The sequence below is a fragment of the Carcharodon carcharias genome, chromosome 10, assembly GCF_017639515.1.
Source record: "Carcharodon carcharias isolate sCarCar2 chromosome 10, sCarCar2.pri, whole genome shotgun sequence".
Classification (NCBI taxonomy): Eukaryota; Metazoa; Chordata; class Chondrichthyes; order Lamniformes; family Lamnidae; genus Carcharodon; species Carcharodon carcharias.
The window spans coordinates 54,042,497-54,066,720 of NC_054476.1; the positions used below are offsets into that span (position 1 = coordinate 54,042,497).

General features: G+C 42.2%; 1 protein-coding gene across 1 annotated transcript in view; it reads right to left on the minus strand.

The window, feature by feature from the left end:
- The window catches only part of abcc8 (ATP-binding cassette, sub-family C (CFTR/MRP), member 8), a 309,145-nt gene that overhangs the window by 105,991 nt on the left and 178,930 nt on the right, over positions 1 to 24,224 (minus strand). Inside the window, exons 17-18 of the mRNA XM_041198027.1 lie at positions 16,769 to 16,874; positions 5,424 to 5,522 (exon numbers count right to left, since the gene is read on the minus strand). Of these exons, the coding sequence (XP_041053961.1) occupies positions 5,424 to 5,522; positions 16,769 to 16,874 (205 nt within the window). The remainder of the gene's footprint in view (positions 1 to 5,423; positions 5,523 to 16,768; positions 16,875 to 24,224) is intronic.

The window sequence follows — 24,224 nt, forward strand, 5'->3', positions numbered from 1 at the left end:
ATCTAGGATAGCCTGGTCTATAACTTTATTGTTGACCTGTTGTTGACATTTGAATACTTATCCTGTTCTCAGGAAAAAATATCAAATGGTTGTGATTAAATAATGTTAGGCTCATATCTTCTTGACTCTTTTTATGGATTGTCCACAGAAGTTAAGGAAAAGTTGCTCATTTTCAAGTCTTTTTGGAAGTTTTCTTAATGGTTCTTCATTTTTCTCCACAGATTAATTGGACATAACTACACGATGGAGGCTCAGAGTAAAGCTGGCTATATCTCTTATTTATTGTGTTGCTCAGTAGGATAGTAGCTTGATCTGTGCATACAGAAACAGAGCAGGGGTTGAATCAAGTTTTAAAATAAATTGAATCCATTTTATGTATGATCAAAGGTGATCTTATTGAAATATGTAAGATCCTGAGGGGACTTGACAGGGTGGATGTTTCCCTTTATGACAGAGAATGAGTTTCTCTATTCTCCTGTCTCCCGGCTATATCCACCTATATATGATTCCCAAGGCTTCCTCTGAGCCCTCTTCAATTACCAGTGGTAATGGATTCAGTTTTTTTTTAAATTGATTCAACCTCTGCTCTGTTTCTGTACACATGGATTAAGTTACTTACTAATTTGTTTATTGGTTGTTATCTGCCTTAATAAACTGTTTCAATCCCACTGAACAACACAATAAACAAGGGAAAAAGCTAGCTTTATTTTGAACCGCAATTGTATAGACTGTCCAATTTATTAATTTCTGGAGAACAATCACAAAGAAAACTTCCAAAAATACATAAAAATGAGCAACATTAATTTCTGTGAAAAGAAGTCAAGGAGCTATAAGCCTAACATTATTTAATCACAATCATTTGATTTTTTTTCTTGATAACAGGATAGGCACTCAGATGTCACGAATGGGTCATAATGTTATAGACAAGGTTATCCTACATTGTGCAGGGGATATTTTCTTGGCACAATCTAAAGTTTAACTTCACAAAGTTAAAAGTAGAAAACAATAAATTAACTCTTTTTTTTCTATTTTTTACATGCCATTCCTACTATTTTCTGATTGTTGAGAGAAAAATACAAACAGCACAGGGCACAACTGAATTGTTGAACTTTTTGAACTGATTTGCTTTCTTTACTCCTCTTGGTGATGTTTGTGAAATCTTCATCTTGTATTGATAAATCTTCTTCTGATATATACATTCTTTAATGGAAAGAAAACTTTAGACTAGAGTTGGATATTTCTTGGAGTTGTTCCTGCTAACTTTGTCAATATTTTCATGACACTTCTAGTAAAGTTATGGAATTGAAGCAGGACCATCTCTGCCATAGACTTCTGATCCCTCTCAATCTTTGCTGCAGGAATCTCCTTGCACCTCTCTTCCCCCATCCCCAACAGCTCTGCCCAGAGCACCACCCACCCCTCCATGACTACCAAAGACTGTTGTCATGAAATCCTTTGATCTGTGTGTCCATGGGTGCTAAATTAGCCATCTGTGGAGATTGTAACATTTAAGGTACAGGATGTTCCAATGCTTGTTACATTGGTAAAAACAAAAAAACTGCGGATGCTGGAAATCCAAAACAAAAACAGAATTACCTGGAAAAACTCAGCAGGTCTGGCAGCATCGGCAGAGAAGAAAAGAGTTGACGTTTCGAGTCCTCATGACCCTTCGACAGAAATCGAGTGAGTCCAAGAAAAAGTTGAAATATAAGCTGGTTTAAGGTGTGTTGGAGGGGGGGAGGGGAAGAGAGAGAAAGAGAGAAGTGGAGGGGGTTGGTGTGGTTGTAGAGACAAACAAGCAGTGATAGAAGCAGATCATCAAAAGATGTCACAAACAATAGAACAAAAGAACACATAGGTGTTAAAGTTGGTGATATTATCTAAACGAATGTGCTAATTAAGAATGGATGGTAGGGCACTCAAGGTATAACTCTAGTGGGGGTGGGGGGAGCATAACAGATTTAAAAATATTTAAAAATAATGGAAATAGGTGGGAAAAGAAAAATCTATATAATTTATTGGAAAAAAACAAAAGGAAGGGGGTGGGGATGAAGGAGGGAGCTCAAGACCTAAAGTTGTTGAATTCAATATTCAGTCCGGAAGGCTGTAAAGTGCATAGTCGGAAGATGAGGTGTTGTTCCTCCAGTTTGCGTTGGGCTTCACTGGAACAATGCAGCAAGCCAAGGACAGACATGTGGGCAAGAGAGCAGGGTGGAGTGTTAAAATGGCAAGCGACATGGAGGTTTGGATCATTCTTGCGGACAGACCACAGGTGTTCTGCAAAGCGGTCGCCCAGTTTACATTTGGTCTCTCCAATGTAGAGGAGACCGCATTGGGAGCAACGAATGCAGTAGACTAAGTTGGGGGAAATGCAAGTGAAATGCTGCTTCACTTGAAAGGTGTGTTTGGGCCCTTGGACGGGGAGGAGAGAGGAAGTGAAGGGGCAGGTATTGCATCTTTTGCGTGGGCGTGGGGTGGTGCCATAGGAGGGGGATGAGGAGTAGAGGGTGATGGAGGAGTGGACCAGGGTGTCCCGGAGGGAACGATCCCTATGGAATGCCGACAGGGGGGGGTGAAGGGAAGATGTGTTTGGTGGTGGCATCATGCTGGAGTTGGCAGAAATGGCGGAGGATGATCCTTTGAATGCGGAGGCTGGTGGGGTGATAAGTGAGGACAAGGGGGACCCTATCATGTTTCTGGGAGGAAGGAGAAGGCGTGAGGGCGGATCCAATTCCAGCATGATGCCACCACCAAACACATCTTCCCTTCACCCCCCCTGTCGGCATTCCATAGGGATCGTTCCCTCCAGAACACCCTGGTCCACTCCTCCATCACCCCCTATTCCTCAACCCCCTCCTATGGGACCACCCCATGCCCACGCAAAAGATGCAATACCTGCCCCTTCACTTCCTCTCTCCTCCCCGTCCAAGGGCCCAAACACTCCTTTCAAGTGAAGCAGCATTTCATTTGCATTTCCCCCAACTTAGTCTACTGCATTCGTTGCTCCCAATGTGGTCTCCTCTACATTGGAGAGACCAAACGTAAACTGGGTGACCGCTTTGCAGAACACCTGCGGTCTGTCTGCAAGAATGACCCAAACCTCCCTGTCGCTTGCCATTTTAACACTCCACCCTGCTCTCTTGCCCACATGTCTGTCCTTGGCTTGCTGCATTGTTCCAGTGAAGCCCAACGCAAACTGGAGGAACAACACCTCATCTTCCGACTAGGCACCTTACAGCCTTCCGGACTGAATATTGAATTCAACAACTTTAGATCTTGAGCTCCCTCCTTCATCCCCACCCCCTTCCTTTTGTTTTTTTCCAATAAATTATATAGATTTTTCTTTTCCCACCTATTTCCATTATTTTTAAATACTTTTAAATCTTTTATGCTCCCCCCAACCCCACTAGAGCTATACCTTGAGTGCCCTACCATCCATTCTTAATTAGCACATTCGTTTAGATAATATAACCAACATTAACACCTATGTGTTCTTTTGTTCTATTGTTTGTGACATCTTTTGATGATCTGCTTCTATCACTGCTTGTTTGTCCCTACAACCACACCAACCCTCTCCACTTCTCTCTTTCTCTCTCTTGCCCTTCCCCCCACAACACACCTTAAACCAGCTTATATTTCAACTCTTTCTTGGGCTCACTCAAGTTCTGTCAAAGGGTCATGAGGACTCGAAACGTCAACTCTTTTCTTCTCCGCTGATGCTGCTAGACCTGCTGAGTTTTTGCAGGTAATTCTGTTTTTGTCTTGTTACATTGGTTCCTGCCTAGTAACAAGGGTGGGACCCTCCGGGAGTGTTTTCATAGGTCACCAGAACAGTTCAAGGGTCAGTGAACAATTCTTCTTGAGGCAGTCAGTTTCAGGAGAGTCAGGAGCAGGGGCAAGAAGCTCCATGCAGCCAAAGTGCTGCTGTTTGCTCTGAGAAGCTGAGAAGAGGTCTCAGGGGAAGCCGTGGTAATTGAAGAGGGCTCACAGGAAGCCTTGTGAGTCATATATAGCTGGAAACAGCTCAGAGAGAAGAGTTTGGATAAACTCAGGAGCAGTGCCAGCTCAGTGAAGCTAGCTGTCTAGCAACGAGCTGAAATTATGCCAGTAAGTAGAGGCTGAAGTGCAGGCTTGGTAATCCAGGGGGAAGGCATCTCAGAAGATGAGATTGAAACACTTTGAGGTGGGCTATTGTTAAAGCCATTTGAGTGGGAGCAAATTTTGGAGAGAATTCCAAGGAGAGTTCTTCGAAGGTGAAGCTGGGAATCCCTTGTGAGACAGAATTTCAACAAGATTGTTTTATTTGGTGATTATTGATGTTTGGGTGGGTTCTTTAGAAATCCATGGACACTGTCTTGGTTGCACCTGTCATTTATTCTGTAATGTGGTGTATTTGACTACAGTTCATCCGTTAATTCACACATACCTCATACTTACCCCGAATGTTAGTGTATAAAATACACATTGTAAATTGTTTTATCTTTCGGAATTTATCTACTAAATTATGTTTTTGTTTGTTCAAAAACAATGGAATCTTGTGGCTTTATTTCAAAAGCAGGTGTCTTGAATCTCAACCGTTAACTACTTTAAACAAAACATAATTGGTCCATAGCCGGATCTTCACCCCCGCATGCTGGGGCCCATCCAAGGATCATAACACCATTCACATGACTTCAACCACCGCCCACCGGCCAGGTAGCCAATCTGGCTAGGTGTCAGGTGGGACCCTGCAGAAATTTATTCAAGTAAGGCCCTGTCTTTAAGATGGCCAGGGCCTTCATGTCTCCCATCTGACCTACCATGTCCCGAGTGGAACCCGAGACTATCTACTCCATATCAATCCTATCAAACCTCTTCATAATTTTAAAGACATCTAACAGGTCCCCTCTCAGTCTTCTCTCTTCTATAGAAAAGAACCCCAGCTTGTTCAGTCTTTTCTGACAGCTGTCCGTCTGGTGCAAAAGCCATGGTGGCTTTTCTGCTCAGGGCACAGGTAAAATACAATAGATTCAATATGACCTCGATTTGCATTAATCTATGAGAACTCTGCCTGCTTTAAGTTGGCACTTCATCTGCCTGCAGATTAAAATGGGACACAGAACAAAGGGCTTGACTGGATAGTTAATGTGCTTGTTTTTAATAGTCTTCCTACCCAGTTTCCACAATGCTGATAGGGTTATAATCGATCCCTGTGACTTTCCTTGAATCAAATCTAAATAAGATCTGGGACCTGCCATATAGAAACTTTGTGCAAGAATCCTGCTCCCTCCAGTGTACAAAATACCAGTACACTAATGTCAAGCCCTAATTTAATTATTTAATGAACTAGATCAAGTAAATATAGAGAGAAGAGGTTCCATGTTAAAGAGTATATGCTGCTACCTGCCTATTCTACAAATTACACTTTACACAAGGTTTATTACCTTTGTTTGTTAAAAGGATTGCCAAAGGTGATGTTCTCTTCTACTGTAGTGTTCAATATCCAGGGTTTCTGTGCAGCAAAGGCCACAGCACTCCTTCTCCTAGCGGATAACAAAAACAGCTTATAAAATACATGCACAGTGCACATAAATAAACTGCTATGATATGTGCTAATAAAGTGTGTGTCATATATTTAGATGACAGACATACTGCAAAGACTTGCCTCACCAGTACCCTGGTTGATTATACGATAACACATGGCGCAGACACACATGAGAGATTGTGGTGCATTTTTGCTCATGATCGCAATCATCTATTCAGAACTTCCAAGATCATGTCCTGTGTGACACTTGAAGAGATTTTTATTCTCTTTCAGCTCTTGTACACAACAAGATATCATGTTTTAAAACTTATACTGTAGTGGACTAAAATCACTATTAACTAAACACTATTGTTGTTAGCAGCTTATACTTTAAACTACAGAACAGAACTTTCCCCTTTTATTCCCAACTCAGCCAAAAAACCCACTTCACAGGTATACTTTACATTGTCCCTTAAGTAGTCATCCGATTTTCCTGGACTGAGTCATGTTGATTCTTAGCTCCCAACGGTTTACTTCAATTCCTTTCCAACCCAAAAACTGTCTTCCATGGATGAAGGTTTTTCTTATCGGTTCTCTCCCTAGCATCAACTAGGTGAATTTCCCAGCTCTGTTTCAAATTCTTACAAATTTGGTCTTTCCAACATGAGTGCAAGCTTCCACCCACATTTCTGCACAGTGAACCATAGAGCTTTCCAGCCTCTAGCTACTCCTTCTCTCCCAGACCCTGGCAGACTAACTTGTTTGTGAGAAAAAACCCTCCCCCTCTTATAGCCTGCCTCCATGACTCACATGGGACTTGTACCCAGGTAAAAATGCTGATTAGCTATTCTTTTGGCCCCAGCTATTCTATCGTGGGATCAAATGGACAGTTTAAAGCACAGCTGTTTACAATTTGATTTTTCAACACCTTACTAAAACTTTGGAGACTAACAGTCAGACCACTGTCAACACAGATGCTGCTGCCATTGCCTCCTGGTGTGAACACCTTACAACTTGCCAGGAAAACAATCTGGGCCTTCCTTTAATCTTTAACACACTGATCACCTAGGCCTGTTGTCAGGCAGACTTCAGCACAGGTCATTCAATCCCCTTCATTTTACCCTAAATTAAGACACAGTCCCAAAATATATCCATCTTATATACCTCATAATTGTAACAATATCAAGGAATTGTCCACTCTTGTGCTTAGAATTGTCAAATTTACAAGCACCAATACAGCCTGACAGCTATTTAACAATGTTTATGAATACTAGGTACAATGTCTCTAATTATATAGATCTCTTACCTGATAGTACTTCCAATATTTGATACAATATCAAATGCATAACCTTGTGGCATTTGTTTAATTGTCATTACCTTTCAGGGATTTCAGAAAAATTTTCCCAAAGAAATATTCTCATAACTTAAACTACAATTTCAGATTTTTCCATTGCCAAAAGTTGAGCAAGAAGATATTCCTTTTATAGAAAGAACTAGTGTTTTTGGTGAGGGCTTATAGAATTCAACAGCATGAGAATGCTGATGATATATTCATTTAACTAGGCACTTCACACATTTTTAGCACTTTAAGAATATGCATGTGTGCTTGTTTTAATCTCATTCCTCTGCATTTTTAGATTTGGGTTTCAAAGAAATTGCAGAGAAAAAGTTACCAAGACTTGCAGCGGAAGCAAAAATATTGATGGAAAAGATAAAGCTAGAATGCAAAACTAATCAGACCTTTTGAGAGAAGATTTCTTGGTCCAGAAACATAACTCCTAAGTGTAGTAATATGTCTTTATGCTGTGGAACCTAAACTTCATAAAACAACTTACAAGTATATTTGTTTAGTGCACAACAAAACACAGCAGTGTGAACAGCGCACAAAGAATTTAAAATGAAAGTTAAAAATTTAACTTTACACAGAACACATATAGGACCAATGAAGTCTGCCACAAAAGCATTAATGACAGGCAAGTAGACAGAGGATACAAAGATATCACCAGTGAGCAAGAGCAGCCTAGGTAGGGTTGCCAGTTCTGGTTGGACATATTCCTGGAGGGCTCATACAGCCTCCTATCTCACACTCCTACCCTTGGTCACCAACCATGTCAATCCTTGCAGCGTATTCCTTCCCACACCAATTTGAAAGTAAACAGCTCTTAATTACCCTGTCAAACGGCCTTTTGATCTCATCTCTAATATTTTCAAACAAATAAACATTCCAAGAAAATGAAAAATTTACAATGTTTTAAAAATGTCCCTATGATATTATAGGTTTGCTCATAACAGTGTCCTAGAGATTAATATTTAATTCTTGGAAACTCCAGGGGAATTCCAAAGAGTTGGCAACCCTAACCTAGGAGACACATCCAACAAAGTCTGCTAATATCCACAATCATGAAGCAACAGGAGGGATTTGGGCAAGAGGACAGCTTTCCAGTGATCAGGAAAGAAAGTGATATACCTCACTTCAACATCAACAGCTGTGTCCTCCTCGGTACTGCTGCAATATTTTAAACAGAAAGAGGTCAAAGTATTATGTCTCTTTAGGACAGTGGAGCATTTACTACTTCAGTTAATTCCTCCAAAATGCCTAAATACAAACAGAAAATGCAGGAGATACACAGCTGGTCAGTTGCCTGCATCTGCACCTTTCAAGAGAATGAGGATAGCTTTTGTACAGGTGTGTCGCCCTTTCCACAGCTTTCCAATTCATTACTGCTTCTTTGCAAAAAATGCATACTATACCCACCAATTGTTTTTCTCCAGCATTTCCATTTTGGAAAAAGAATTGACAAATGATTCGACTGAAAATATTAACCCATATTTTTATTTCAGATGTTGATTGGGTTGTCATTTCAAGCTTCTACTGTTTCAATGCTGAATTTCATCATTTATAGTTTCTTTTCTTATCCCTCAAACATATGGCTTGCACTCCAGTTTTAAACAGATGGCTGTGCTTTTTCATAATGTTTAATCGAGGGGCTCTGCCTGCAGGGGATTTGATGCTCCAGTTTTGAAATCTTTAACAGATGTTTGTTAAATACACATTACATTAGACTATTTTTCTACCATGCTTTGGTAAACTAGTCATTTTCTTCTTGGGATGGTTGGAGGCAGAGAACTGTTGACAGTCCTGAGCTCAAACTGAAATACTTTGAGCTGATTAATCATTTGAGTTTTGCAAGAACATTGGATGAAACATGTACTAGTGATATTAAGATTAAAGAATTAGAAGTCCAACAGATAGAACACTTAATTAAATTACTAAATTTGCTTCAACTGTCTTGTTCCAAACTCAAACTATATCCAGTTTATAAAATTGTCAAATTTGGTTCTCCTTTGAATTAAAAAAAAGCCTATTATGATTGAACTCCTTATAATCAAGAGAGACACATTTTGTTTTACAGTGACATGTTTTACAATGAAAATCCCAATTAGTATCCTGCAATAGTTAAATTTAAGAGTAATTTTTATGAACTTAGTTATTAAGAGTAGTGAGAATATGGAACTTGGCACCACATTGAGTGGTTGAGATGGAATAGGTTTTTGCGTTTAAGAAGAAGCTAGTTATTACATGAGTGAGAATGTAGTAGAACAATATGTTGATAGTGAAAGATGAAGTAAATGGAGTAAGATGAGGCTCCTCTGGGAGATAAACATCAGCATAGTACCAGTTGGGCTGAATGGTCTGTTTTGTGCTGTAAATTCAATGGAAATCTAAGTAAGAAATCTTAGTTTATCTTCATTTTAATTGCAACAAATATGCACCAAATATAATGTTATATCTGTTGATCTGCAACAATATTATGCTCAATGTATTATCATATTATTCTGCCCTTTACTGTCTCCTCTAAACAATGATGTGTGAAGAACAAACCTCCATTTATGAATTAGAGAACAAAATTTCTGCATCTGTGCTTGCAGTAAATGCTCAGAGGACACATATGGAAATTCCACATTCTACCATGTGACTTTTCATCATTCACGATTGAGAAATCACAGATGATGGAAAATTTACCATTATATTTAGGTCTATTTTAATGTAAGCCATATTTCACATGATATCTTGCTCAAGAAAATTATCTTTGGCCCATTGAATATTCATCTAGACACATATACCAAAGGCTACAGCTCCCATACTTGCCTAATCTATCTTAGAAAGTTGCATTAACATTTTAAAAATGAGCATCAGTTGCTCAAGAGACATCAAAATAAAATAAAGCTGACAACGCTTAACATTTAGTAAAGTGTTTCAAATGATTGGGAGTGGGGGCAAACTGTTGTGCAGAAGTCCTAGGCTAGAATGATATCAGAGTATTCAAAAAAAAAATCATAGCAGTTGGTAGGAACACCTCAGTGTCACCCAGGTTGTACAATGCCAGCAACACCTCCTCTTCTTACAACACAAAGAACACTAACGAACATCAAACTGAAAGGAAAAATCATTTATTTATCTATTTATATTTTATTCTCTTCATGGGATGTGGGCATCACTGGTCAGAGAAACATTTTTTATTGCCCATCCCTAATTGCCCTTGAGAAGTGGTGGTGAGCTGCCTTCTTGAACCGCTGCAGTCCATGTGGTGTAGGTACACCCACAGTGTTGTTAGGGAGGGATTTCCAGGATTTTGACCCAGCGACAGTGAGAGGATGGTGATATAGTTCCAATTCAGGATAATGTGTGGCTTGGAGGGGAACTTGCAAGTGGTGATAGTCCCATGCATCGGCTGCCCTTGTCCTTCCAGGGGTAGAGGTTGCTGGTTTTGAAGGTGCTGTTGAAGGAACCTTGGTGTGCTTCTGCAGTGCATGTTGTAGATGGTACATATTATTGACACTGTGCATTGGTGCTGGAGGGAGTGGATGATGATGGTGGTGGATGGGGCACCAATCAAGTGGGCTGCTTTATTCTGGATGGTGTTGAGCTTCTTGAGTGTTGTTGGAGTTGCACTCATCCAGGCAAGGGAAGAGTATTCCATCACACTACTGACTCGTGCTTTGTAGATGACGGGCAGGCTTTGGGGAGTCAGGAGGTGAGTTACTTCCCTCAGAATTCTCAGCCTATGACCTGCTCTTGTAGTCGCAGTATTTATATGGCTGGTCCAGCTCAGTTTCTGGTCGATGGTAACCCCCAGTTTGTTGTTAGTGTGGGATTCAGCGATGGCAATGCCATTGAATGTAAAGGTGAGATGGTTAGATTCTCTTTTATTGGAGATGGTCATTGGAACTTGTGTGGTGTCAATGTTACTTGCCACTTGTCAGCTCAAGCCTGGATATTGTCTAGATCTTGCTCCATATGGATATGGACTGCTTCAGTATCTGAAGAGTCGCGAATGGTGCTGAGCATTATGCAAACATCCCCACTTCTGACCTTATGATGGAAGGAAGATCATTTATGAAACAGCTGAAGATGGTTGGGCCTAGGACAATACCCTGATGGCAGACATTTAAGAAAATAGTTCATGACTCACAACAAAGATATATCCCAGTGAGGAAGAAGAATTCTAGGAAGCAGATAAACCAACCATGGTTAACCAAGGAAGTTAAGGATAGTATCAAATTTTAAAAAAAACATACAATGTGGCAAAGAGTAGTGGTAAGCCAAAGGATTGGGAAAGTTTTAAAAACCAACAAAAGATGACAAAAAAAAGAGGGAGAAAATAAACTTTGAGGGTAAACTAGCAAGTAATATAAAAACGGACCGTAAGAGCTTCTTTAAACATATAAAAAGGAAGAGAGAAGCCAAAGTGAACATAGGCCCCTTAGAGAATGAGGCTGGGGAAATAATAATGGGAAACCAGGAAATGGCAGAGGAGTTGAATAAATACTCTGCATCAGTCTTCATGGTGGAAGACACTAATAACATTCCAAAAATACTAAATAATTAAGGGGCACGAGGTGGGGGGAGGAAATAACTACAATAACTATCACTAGGGGAAAGGTATTAGGGAAACTAATGGGGCTAAAGGCCGATAAGTCCCCTGAACCTGAGGGGTTGCATCCTAGGGTATTAAAGGAAGTAGCTACAGAGATAGTGGATGCACCAGTGGTAATCTTCCAAGAATCCTTAGATTGTGGAAAAATCCCAGAGAATTGGAAAACTGCCAATGTAACACTCTTCTTCAAAAAGGGAGGGAAACAAAATAAACTAAATGCCAGTTAACTTAACATCCGTCATTAGGAAAATGTTAGGGTCTATTATAAAGGATGTAATGGCAGTGCATTTAGAAATGCATAATTTAACCAAGCAGAGTCAGCATGGCTTCATGGAGGGAAAATCATGCCTGACACATTTATCAGAATTCTTTGAGGGGGTAATAAGCAGAATAGATAAAAGGGAAACCGTAGGTGTAATATATTTGGATTTCCAAACGGCATTTGATAAGGTACAGCATGTAAGGCTACTTAATAAGATAAGAACCCATGGTGTTGGAGGTAATATATTAGCATGGATAGAGGATTGGCTAACAAATAGAAGACAGAGAGTTGGAATAAGAGGGGCATTTTCAGGATGACAACCTGTAACTAGCGGAGTGCCACATGGATCAGGGCTGAGGCCACAATTGTTTACAATATATATTAATGACTTGGATGAGGGAAGTGAATGACTATCGCAAAGTTTGTGGATGACACAAAAATCAGTGGGAAGGCAAGTGGTGAGGATGACACAAAGAGTCCACAAAGGGATATAGACAGGTTAAGTGAGTGGGCAAAAACTTGGCAGATGGAATATAATATGGGAAAATATGAGGTTATGTATTTTGGCAGGAAGAATAGAGGAACTGAATAGTACTTAAATGGAGAAAGACAGCAGAAAGCTGCAGCACAGAGCGATTTAGGGGTCCTCTTGCATGAATCACAAAAAGCTTGCATACAAGATCAGCAGATCATCGGTAGAGGAAAATGGAATGATGGCCTTTATTTCAAAGAGAATGGAGTATAAATAGGAAAGTCTTGCTAAAACCATACAAGACACTCACTAGACCACACCTGGAACACTGTGAACAGTTTTGGTCCCCTTATCTAAGGGGAGATCTACTGGTATTGGAGGCAATCCAGAGCAGGTTCAGTAAGGTGATCCTGGGTATGGAATGATTTTCTTATGAGGAGAGGTTGAGTAGGTTGGGCCTGTACTCATTGGAATTTAGAACAAAAGGTGACATTATTCAAATATATAAGATTCTTAGGGGGCTTGACAGAATAGATGCTGAGAGGTTGTTTCCCCTTGTGGGAGAGTCTAGGACCAGAGGGCATAATCTCAGAGTAAGGGGATGCCCATTTAAGACAGAGATGAGGAGGAATTTCTTCTCTTAGAGGGTAGTGAATCTGTAGAATTCTTTACCGCAGAGGGCCATAGAGGCTGGGTCGTTAAGTATATTCAAGGCTGAAAACAAGGGTTAAGGAGAAAAGGTGGGAAAGTGGAGTTGAGGACTATCAGATCAGCCATGATCTCACTGAATGGTGGAGCAGACTCAATGGGCCGAATGGCCTACTGCTGTTCCTACATCCTACGGTCTTATGGTCTGATGAACTCCTGGAGCAATGTCCCAGGACTGAGATGATTGACCTCCAACAAGCACAAGCATCTTCCTTTGTGCTGGGTAAGACTCCAACCAGTGTTTTCCCCCTGAGCCCCATTGACTTCAGTTTTTCTAGGGCTCCTTCTAGGACTCAGTCAAATGCAGCCTTGATGTCAAGGGCAGTCACTCTCACTTCACCTCTTGAGTTCAGTTCTTTTGTCCATGTTTGAACCAAGGCTGTAATGAGGTCAGGAGCTGAGTGACCCTGGTGGAATCCAAACTGAGCACCAATGAACAGGTTATTGCTAAGCAAGTGCTGCCTGATAGCATTGTCGCTGATGCCTTCCATCATTTTGATGATGATTGAGAGTAGACTGATGGGGAGGTAATTTGCCAGATTGGATTTGTCCTGCTTTTTGTGTATAGGACATACCTGAGTAGTCTTCCACATTGCCGGCTGGATGCCAGTGTTGTAGCTGTATTGGAACAGCTTGGCTAAGGACACAGCTAGTTCTGGAACACAAGTCCTCAGTACTATTGCTGGAATGTTGTCAGGGCCTATAGCCTTTGCAGTATCCAATGCTTTCAGTCATTTGTTGGAGTGAATTGAATTGGCTGAAGACTAGCATCTGTGATGCTGGGGACCTCAGGAGGAGGCCAAGATGGATCATCCACTTGGCACTTCTGGCTGTAGGTTGTTGCAAATGCTTCAGCCTTGTCTTTTACACTGATGTTTTGGGCTCCCCCATGTTTAATTGTCCACCACCATTCATGACTGGATGTGGCAGGACTGCAGAGCTTAGACCTGATATGTTGGTTGAGGGATTGATTAGCTCTGTTTATTGCATGCTACTTTTGCTGTTTGGCATGCAAGTAGCCCTATGTTGTACCTTCACCAGGTTGACACCTCAGGGTAAAGATTATTGACCTGAAACATTCGCTCACCACAGATGTTGCCTGGCCTGCTGAATATTTCCAGCATTTTCTGTTTTTATTTCAGATTTCCAACATCTGCAGTATTTTGCTTTCTACAAAAAACTCTGTTTATAAACCACCAATCCATGGAAATAAACAACAAGTGGTCATAAGCAAGCCAGAGTTTGATAAAGGGAAATTAACAAAAATCACCAGCAGGTCAGGCAGCATCTATAGAGAGAGAAACAGAGTTAATGCTTTATCTGATGAAAGGTCATCAAGCTGAAGCATTAACTCAGTTTCTCTCTTCACAGGTGCTGCCTGATTTGCTGAGTGTTCCCAGCATTTTCCATCTTTGCCCCAGATTTCCAGTATCTGCAGTATTATGCTTTTGACAAAATTAATCTTTTTTAAAATCTTGTCCTTGAACTGAAGATTTAAAGCTGAAGTGTACTGGGGCTGTAGAATACAGTAAACAGAATTGGAGACCATACCTGCTTTCTCCTTCCATGCGTTCACTGTCAGGAATGCCAGAGGAGCATAAAGGAGAACAAGTTAGAAAAACAGAATAAAAAAGAATAAAACGAAGAAGAAGGAACTTGCATGTATGTAGCACCATTCACAACTTCAGGATGTTCCAAAGTGCTTTCCAACCAATTAAGTATTTTTGCGTTGTTAGTCACTTTTGTAATATTGGAAATGTGGTAGCCAATTTACTGACAGCAAGGTCCTATAGCCAACCAAGAAATAAATGAGTGGTTCATCTATTTTTACATATCAGTTGAGGGACAAAAGTTGGCCAGAGCACTGGAAAAAATCATCTACTCTTCATTGAATAGTGCCTTGGGATCTTATGGTTCACCTGAGAAAGCAGAGGGCCTCAGTTCATATTTCATCCAAAAGACAGACAGAATGAATAAAGATACCACATAATTGTGTGACAACTTTTCACCTGAAAACAGAACAGTAAACTCTTTCAAATATCTGTGGAATATTTAAGACATTTAAAATTGAATACTTAAGTCTTAAGATTGTCTGTATAGGACTTAAGAGATTGCATCAATTGTAAAGGGATCAATTGTGATTTTCTTGAATAATGCACAATACTAGTCTAAATGGTGTCCTGGCAACTTAACTTGGAATCAGTACCAACAGGAAGGAAGTTAAAAAAGAAGCCACAAAGGAGAGTTGCACACAACAAGGACAGCTATAAAAAGAGTAGCTGGAGGGTGAAGATCAGTACACAGACACAAAGAGAAAGTAGACAGAGACAGAAAGAGGAACAGATGGAATTCTTTTGAGGAGAAGAAGCAAATCACTTTCAGGAAGTGGCCAGTTTTTTCTGTTTGGCAGAAAAGGAGGCAGGAGTTCTTGGAGATACTATGTGAGCTAGCTATAAAGGTTTTAAATCTGGAAAGCTGCGTGACTACTTCAGAGATGATAAAGAGCTTTTTATTCTCCCAAAAGTGGCCAAACCATGAATGGGGTGTTATTGGTTGGTTGGTTGAAAAGAAACTGTGGAAAACTATATCATCAGGACTGTCATGACCCAAGGAAGAGAGGGTTCACAGAAGTGTGCCTTCCTGACGATAATTGTATCCATGACGTCTGGTGGTGAATGCTGTTGTTGGATAGGACTCCTGACCTACTTTGCATGAATAAAGAATGCATATAGTGTAACTGTGTAGCTACATATGCCATATATGCCAAAGGGGAATGATTGAGTTTCTGTAAAACATATCTTTGTTATATCTATTATTTAAAGTATTTTTTTTATTTGAAGTATAATTTCCCTGTTAATTCCATGTTTACATTTATTTTGTCTCCTTATTGCTTAAAATTATAATCTGGCCATGGAATTTTTGAATATCATTTAGTTCACAGAGCAAAGCAAAAGTGGCTCTGGGATATAAAGGTCTGGAGACCATTCATGAAGCCTATGGCTGATTATAATGGATTCAACATATTACCAAAGCCGTTACATTTTAGGACACATCTTAATTGTTGAAAAAAGAAACATGCTATCAAAGATTTTCATCTTGCACTCATCAGGATAGCTCAAGAAATTTGCAACAGTAATGGGGGAACAACAATTTCCACTGCATGAGAAGAGATTGGCAAGTGGACTCTGATTTGTGGAGGTGTTGCCATGGAGATTAAATGAGTGATACCAGATATTTAGGCTGGACATCCCAGTGATTAGCAGATCGTATCAAACAGCAGGTCTCTTTGGCTATTTGCAACAGGCAAAGTACTGACCCATACCCAACCAGCCCAAGCTTGCAAAACTCAAAATATAATATCCAACATTAGATGTGATTCCCTGAATGAAAAACACATGCTTAAGAATCCTGGTTGTGCTAGGAATTACACTGAAAACCAATTTAGGATCACCAGTCAGGCTTGCAGTGTGGCTTACTTCCACATGCTAGAAGCCACATATAGGGCCCTGTCCTTTTCAGATAAAAGGGACATATCCGCACATTGCGCCTTTTTCAACTAAATAAAAGCTTAGGGAACAGTCATTCCCTGGTTCATTCCTCAGGACAATGCTTTCACCAATCAGAGTCGACCTGCCTGGTTTGAATTTGAACAAAGCTAGGCAGTTAACTATTCCATGCTGCATTCTCCATGACAATGCCTCCACCAATCAGCACTCTCTTCTCACACAGTATAAATTGTTCTTCCCTGTTACTGTTGGAAATTTCTTGCAATTACCCTGATGAGTGCAAGCAAGAAGATTTGATAGCATGTCTCTTTTCAGCAATACTCAATTCTGTACTACCAAATGATCACACATCTTAATATCATTCAGCAGCTTCAATACCTGTTCCAGTAGATATTTCCAGAATTTTTTTGCATTTCTCCAAGAACTGCCAAGAGGAGGGATGATTTGCCGCACCCGACCTGACCAACTATCATAGTTAGCTGTCCTGAGAAAAGAGGGAAACTTTTTAACTGTACATTACCTATACATTGATTCAGCATTTTTTGCAGTTTGAGTTGTTTCTGGTCAATGAGCATGTAATGAGAAGGGAATTTTGGCTCTTGTTTAGTTTTTCTATGCAGCTTTATTCTAATAAACAAAATGCACAAAGATTAAGTGATAGAGAAAATCACCTGCTCATGGAGCTTTTGGGCTAGCGTGAGAGGTCTGAGTTATGAGAAAAGACTTGAAATGTTCAGGATTTTCAGCTTGGAAAGGACTTGTCAGAGAGCTGATTCTTATAAAGGACATGGGATCATAAATTGTATTAAAAAGGTGAATCCAGAAGATTATTATAAGTCATTGTTGTCCCATAGCTGACTAGCCACTTGTATGGCTCCACTGACAACGTTTTGGCCATGTGCACTAAATTTGGTACAAAATTACATACATTCACACAATATAGGTGAATTCATTTCACGTGTGTATTTACAAATATCTACTGTAATTCATTGCAAAATTTTACAGTCTTTCTCTTGAAATTCTGCCACAAATTTAGCTGGCATAGCATATCTCTGTGCAGCTTCTAGACTTTTCTCCAGCAGTTGTGAATGGTACTTTGGCTTCCTTTGACTGATTGATGAGAACGTTGATTCACTTAACAAAATACAGCAGACCCATCCCTACTCTCTATTCGGTCGGATGCTGCTTGTCCATTACCACGTGGCACCCTATTGAAGCTGCGGGTTATTAATTGAACTTGCTTTCTTCTGCTGGAGCAATTATTCCAATTGGTCAAGCTGACCATGAAGACAGCTCTCCACTCCATACCATGTGCCAGATATGAACATGTCTATTACAAATTTTTATTTATGAATCATAAATTCAGTTATTCACTTCTATATTCTCAATTATCTACATGTGGCTAATGTATTTTACAACACATAAATTGAACTTTAGAGTAAGGCAAGGGGGCACAAGCTCAAATGAGTAAAATGTAATTTCAAGAGTGTTATCAGAAGGTTCTGACATTGAGAACGTTTAACATTTGGAATCGACTTCTGGATGGAGGTGAAAGATGGAGGAGATGAAAATCCCAGAATAATTTAAGAAACAAATACTGACAGCTTTCGGGCAGTGTAGGTTTCTTCCGGATGGATGTGTTGGAACATACTGAATGACCATCATCATCTATGAATATATTGTGATATTTGAATATGAGATACAAAATGTAACCCTGCACCTATAAACAATCCCATTTATAAACATGTTAAGTGACATGGTGATGACATTTCTAATTGGCCAAATGTCATTGAAGAATAATGCTATCAGAAGAAACACACCAGGGTAGTTAGGCTCAACACTATCTCTGGAATGACTACATAGTTTTGTGCAGATGACCCAAATAAAACTTGTGTCTCAGTGTTCAAGTAGCTCACCTGAAGTTTAATAGGGCAACGGCATCCATGATGGTCTTCTTCAGGGCTCAATCTAATAGTTTTCTCTACACAGTATCCCAGTGCAGGCACAAAATGTTTAATTTGATCTAAAACATGCAGAAATCCATCATTATGTTTAATGGTTGAAAACTGAGCAGCTTAGAAAACTACGCAGGTATAGTTTCTGTTTGTCTATATGTGGTGCAAACATTTTCCTCATCATCCCAGCAGAAAGCTGAAGCATAGGTTGGCAAAGCATAGGCTTAGTCTAGAGGTCAGACTGCTAAAACTAAGTAATTTACCTGCACATTGGCAAGTTTGCTACTGCACATCTAGGTGGTTATGACTCCCTCTATTTTGGCAGGTCCTTACAGGGTTATCTGGAACTGCATGGAAAGATTCCTACTGCCCATTAGTGAGCCATGCTGGCTGGTCAGTGTTCAGGAGTACTCTGGAACAACCTGGAGCTATCTGGCTCAAGGAGTAGGTAACTAAATCTACCATGGAAGGTTGACTCTCTCCTAATGTTCTATCACCAGTCACGCTATCTTACAACTATCTTGACCCCAAAGAAATCCTGCTTACCTCCCTTCAAGCAGGACGGTCTTCCGTTCCTTATTAGGTAAATGAAAAGCTCTAGGTTGAGTCATTGTTAGGCAGACACATGACACTGAGCTTTTCTTAAGTTTTATAGTATGCATCATTGCTTACCACAAAATCTGAGAGTCCATAGCCATCATGTTCCTTAATTTATCAATGAAATGCAAAAAGCCCATTGAATGGTGATTCTATTAGTTAGAGGTGCAGAGCTTCAGCAAGTCCTTATCTCTACAATGCAATCATGGTAGGTACTGCATATAAAACATACAGTGTGAAATTTGGATCAGTTGTACCCATTGATTCATTAGCACTGTTAAGGGGCTACTCAGAACTCGGTGGCTTCACATCTCAGTCGCTGTATCTCAAGAGTAACACACAGGAATGTAGAATTTGAGAGTGCAAGCAATAGTAAAGGAAGTACAGCTGTAACATATGTAGCATTCAATCAATGAAGGCCTGTCACCCGTTCACCAAGGGCATCCACTCATTGACCATGTTATGGTTGGAGGTCATTCATCTCAGTTCCAGGACATCACTGCAGGAGTTCCTCAGGGTAGCGTCCTAGGCTCAACAATCTTCAGCCGCTTCATCAATGACCTTCCTTCCATCATAACATCAGAAGTGGGGATGTTCACTAATGATTGCACAATTTTCAGCACCATTCATAACTCCTCAGATACTGAAGCAGTCCATGTCCAAATGCAGCAAGACCTGGAAAATATCCAGACTTGGGTTGATGATTGGCAAGTACCATTTATACCACACAAGTGCCAGGCAATGACCATCTCCAGAAAGAGAGAATCTAACCATCGTCCCTTGACATTCAATGGCATTACCATTGCTGAATTCCCACTATCAGCATCCTGGAGGTTAGCATTGACCAGAAACTGAATTGGACTAGCCATATAAATACAGTAGCTTCAAGAACAGGTCAGAGGCTAGGAATCTTGTAGCGAGTAACTCACCTCCTGACTCCCCAAATCCTGTCCACCATCTATAAGGCACAAGTCAAGAGTGTGATGTAATACTCTCCACTTGCCTGGATGAGTACAGCTCCAACAACACTCAAGAAGCTTGACAACAACCAGGACAAAGCAGCCCACATGACTGGCACCCCATACACAAACATTCACTCCCTCCACCATCGATGAACAGTGGCAGCATTGTATACTATATTCAAGATGCATTGCAGAAACTCACCTTTGATAGCACCTTCCAAACCACTACCATCTAAAAGGACAAGGGCAGCAGGCACATGGGAACACCACCACCTGGAAGTTTCGCTCCAAGCGACTCACCATCCTGACTTGGAAATATATCGCTGTTCCTTCACTGTCACTGGGTCAAAATCCTGGAACTCCCTCCCCTAACAGTGCTTGGGTGTACCTACACCACAGGGACTGCAGCGCTTCAAGAAGACAGCTCACCACCACCTTCTCAAGGGCAATTAGGTATGAACAATAAATGCTGGCCTAGCCAGCGATGCCCACATCTTGTAAATGAATTTTTAAAAAAACTGGTCATTAATATGCTACATCAGAGATTGGAGCACAAATCTAGGTTGAGTCACTCATCTCAATTAAACTTAGCATCCCACACAGGGCTCAAGATGTTACATATCTGCGATGCCATCCTGGTCACCTCGATGTGTGCGCTAGTGTCTCAGAGACAAGGTGGCATCAGCCTCCATGCAAGTAGGACAGGAAAACCATGGACCCTTACAGTTTCCATGCATTTCATCTTCTGAGCTTCATTTTCTTGCCTCTTGAATCATTAATGTCTTCAGTGTTTCCTTTCAGAGAGAAGGCAAATGCACAGATGGATCCAGGCTCAATGCTACCTTTGTCAGGGTCATAATGCAAAGGACAAGGTGAAGGAGGGAGAGGCGGCTACACGCACAGCTCTAGCAGGAGGGACATCGTCAAGTGGAGCCAAAGCATGAACTGGAGAGTTAGGAGGAGAGGCCCAGACAAAAGGGTCCACATGCCAGACCTAGGCCAGGATTTCCCAGTCATCGGACAGGCTCAGCGGGGCGGCCTCAGCGGGGGGTGCTCAGTGGGGGGTGCTCAGCAGGGGATGGGCTCAGTGGGGGACGGGCTCAGCGGAGGCGGGCTCAGCGGGGGGGCAGGCTCAGCCGGGGGTGCTCAGTGGGGGTGGGCTCAGCGGGAGGGCGGCTCAGCCACGGAGGGTTCCGGGGGGGGGTTGCTCAACAGGGGTGGGCTTAGCGGGGGCAGGCTCAACCAGTTGGTGGGGGGGGGGTGCTAAGCAGGGGTTGGCAGGGGTGGTTGTGGGGCTGACCGTCACCCGTGATCTGCTCTGCACCGCGATTTCACGCAGGCGGGCCAATTAAGGCCTGCCCTGCGTGGATCGCGAGTGGTACCTGCGCAGGCAGGGGGAGGAAGGAGAGTTGGGTCCAGCACTCTTTCGCACATACATGGGAAAGAGCGCTTCAATCTCCTGGAGGCACGGAGCTGCCTCAGGGAGATTGAAGCACCTTTTAAAAATATATAAGGACGCTAAAAATTAATGAAACATGTCGCTTCATGTCACTGTGTCACATGAGGTGGGACATGTTTTTATTTTCAAAATGAAGTTTTTACTTCATCAGTATTAGCATTAGGAAAGCTTATCCCATTCATGGATGAGGTTTCCTAAAAAACGTAAAGGCTGCTTGACCTGTTCGCCTCGCCACCAACTGTCATGTTGGATGGGCAGCGTAAAATTCAACTTAATTACCTGGTTAGTGGCCTTAATAGGCCTTTCAATTATTGGCTGGCACACAGCCAACTCCAGCCAGTGCCCGCCAGACAAAATATTGCGCGAGTTCGTGATGACATAGGGAAGCATGCCCAACATCATCGCGTGTCATTTTACCTTCTGGAGTGTCGGGCATGTGCCTGCATGCCAAATATAAAATTCTGCCTTTAGGATTTATCGTAAAAGAGTCTCCTATTTATAAATGAGTGAGAGGCAATGCTGTGCACATCTGCGTTGTGCTGAGCTCTGGTACATCACACATGCCACATTCTTCATGAAGACCTGATGCCGATGGAGTTGGATGGTATCTCAGAAGGTGACTGCAGCACTAAATTTCTTGGCATCTAGTTCTTTCCAAGGATCAACAGGGGAGCTGTGCGAATCTCTCAGTCCGCAACATATCGATGCATAAGGGAGGTCACAGATGCCCTTATAGGAAGGCCCATCATTAGGTCAGATTTGCTCAGCGAATGTAGCCAGGCTGCAAGATTCACCGGCTTCACTGCCATCTCAGGCTTCCCCAGAGTGCAGGGTGCAATAGAAAACACCCATGTGGCTATATGGGCTCCAAGGCAGCAGCTCCTAATGTTTATAAACCCCAAGGGCTACCATTCCATCAATGTACAACTGGTGTGTGATCGCCGGAAGCACGTACTACACATTTGTGCTCATACTGACCCTCAGCAGCCACGAGAGGTTCCTGGGCCTTTGGATCTTCACATTTCTGCCCAGTACCTTGGGAGTTGCCATGACTCCTACATTCTGAGTCACTCCCAGGGGCTTGAGATTTTCGAGAAGCAATTATGTCTACAATGATGGCTGCTTCGGGATAAGGGGTACCCACTGAAGCACTGGCTGATGACACCAGTGTGTTGCCCTCAGAGTCATTCTGAGGAGAGGTACAATGCTGCTCACAGCTCCACCCGCTCCCATAAGGCTTCTGAAGATGCGCTTCAGATGCTTGGACCGCTCAAGTGGCTCAGTACAATACAGTACACCCCCGACAGGATTTTCTGCATCATTGCAGTAGGGGTTGTGCCCTTCACAATCTGACAATGCAAAGAAGTGACCCCCCTGCCAGAGGATGAACTGGAGGAGGATAAGAGCTCATTGGAGGATGAAGATCCAAAGACCCAGGAGCCTCACGTGGCTGCTGAGGGTCAGTATGAGCGTGATCACACCATGGAGGAACGAAGACATGGGAGATGTGCCTGTGATATGTTAATCATTGACAGGTCTAGGAAGAGTAAAGTTAAGTGAGGGAATAAGGCCACTTCTCTCCTAGCCTCAATTCCATTTTCTTTCACCTCCGGGGACGTCCACCCACTTGCAGTGAGGACGATTCCCGCATTCACATTGCACATTCTGGCCCCATGAATTGCCAGGCCATGGTCCTTGGGGCCCTGTGAGTGAGCTCACTCTGGGAACTGAGAGCACACTTAGGAACAAGAGTGATTCGAGAGAAGACTTGAAGCCTTCGCCGCCATCTAATGATGCAAACACTGCTGCAACTGAGATGTGTTCATGCCTTGGGATCCCCTCCTCCTGTACATGTCTTTTGTTCTGCCACCACCACTGAGGAGACACAAATGCCACTAGAATATCAATGCTGATGAGCTGCCCTCACTCAATGGTCTTCCTTGAGGAAGAAGGGTTAGAAATGCTTACATCACACACATCCAATAAAGATTTAAACACATTTCCCTTACATCACACAAGGGGTGCGGAGACCAGTTCAACTGAGGTTGACATCACAGGAATGTGAATCTCACATTGGGACACCATCACTGAGTAGGAGGAAGGCTAAACATCAAAATAAGAGGATTCCAAATACAAAATCACAACACCTTCAGTTGCCCAAAATCTTCACATAACCATCAAATGAATTAACAGAAGTGTAATTTCTTTATATGTTTAGCACACCCATGACCCAAAACTGACATCAATTTTTCTTAACTTTCCTAACCCTTCCACTACACCTGGGTGCAGCCCCAACATCCGCAGCAGAGGTGGAGGCAGCCTGCTGACTGCTACGGCCTGGTATCTGTGATGACCTTGGCAGATGTCCTCTGGTGGTCCGAGGCCTGGAGGTCCCCGGCCTGATAAGAATCACCTGCTCAGCGGCAGAAGCACCCTCGGCGGCCTGAGAAGCTGGAGTGGATGGGGGTCACAGGCAGAGGGTGCTGTGAGTGGCCCCTGGGGTGCACATCTGACACTCATCCTCTCTGTGGCTGCACAAGGGCCCCACCCTGACTCTTGCAGGAGATGGTACACCCAGAGGGAGGTCAAGGTGCCTCATCTCCATGTCGCCTACATCTTGATGGTGCCCAGCAGGGTATGTGGCCATGAAGTGCAGGGTCACACGCAAATCCGGCAAGACTTGCTGGGCCAGGGTCTCCTTGGTGGTTACCAGCCTTCCCATGGTGACCTTGAGGCATTTGCATGTCGGAGCCACGATACCAGGCAGAATGCAGACAGACTCCTCCACTGTTCGCTCCAGTCTGCTGAGTGACTGTAGAATCTCTGCCTGATGTTCCGCCGCCTGCCAGCGTTGAGTGGCA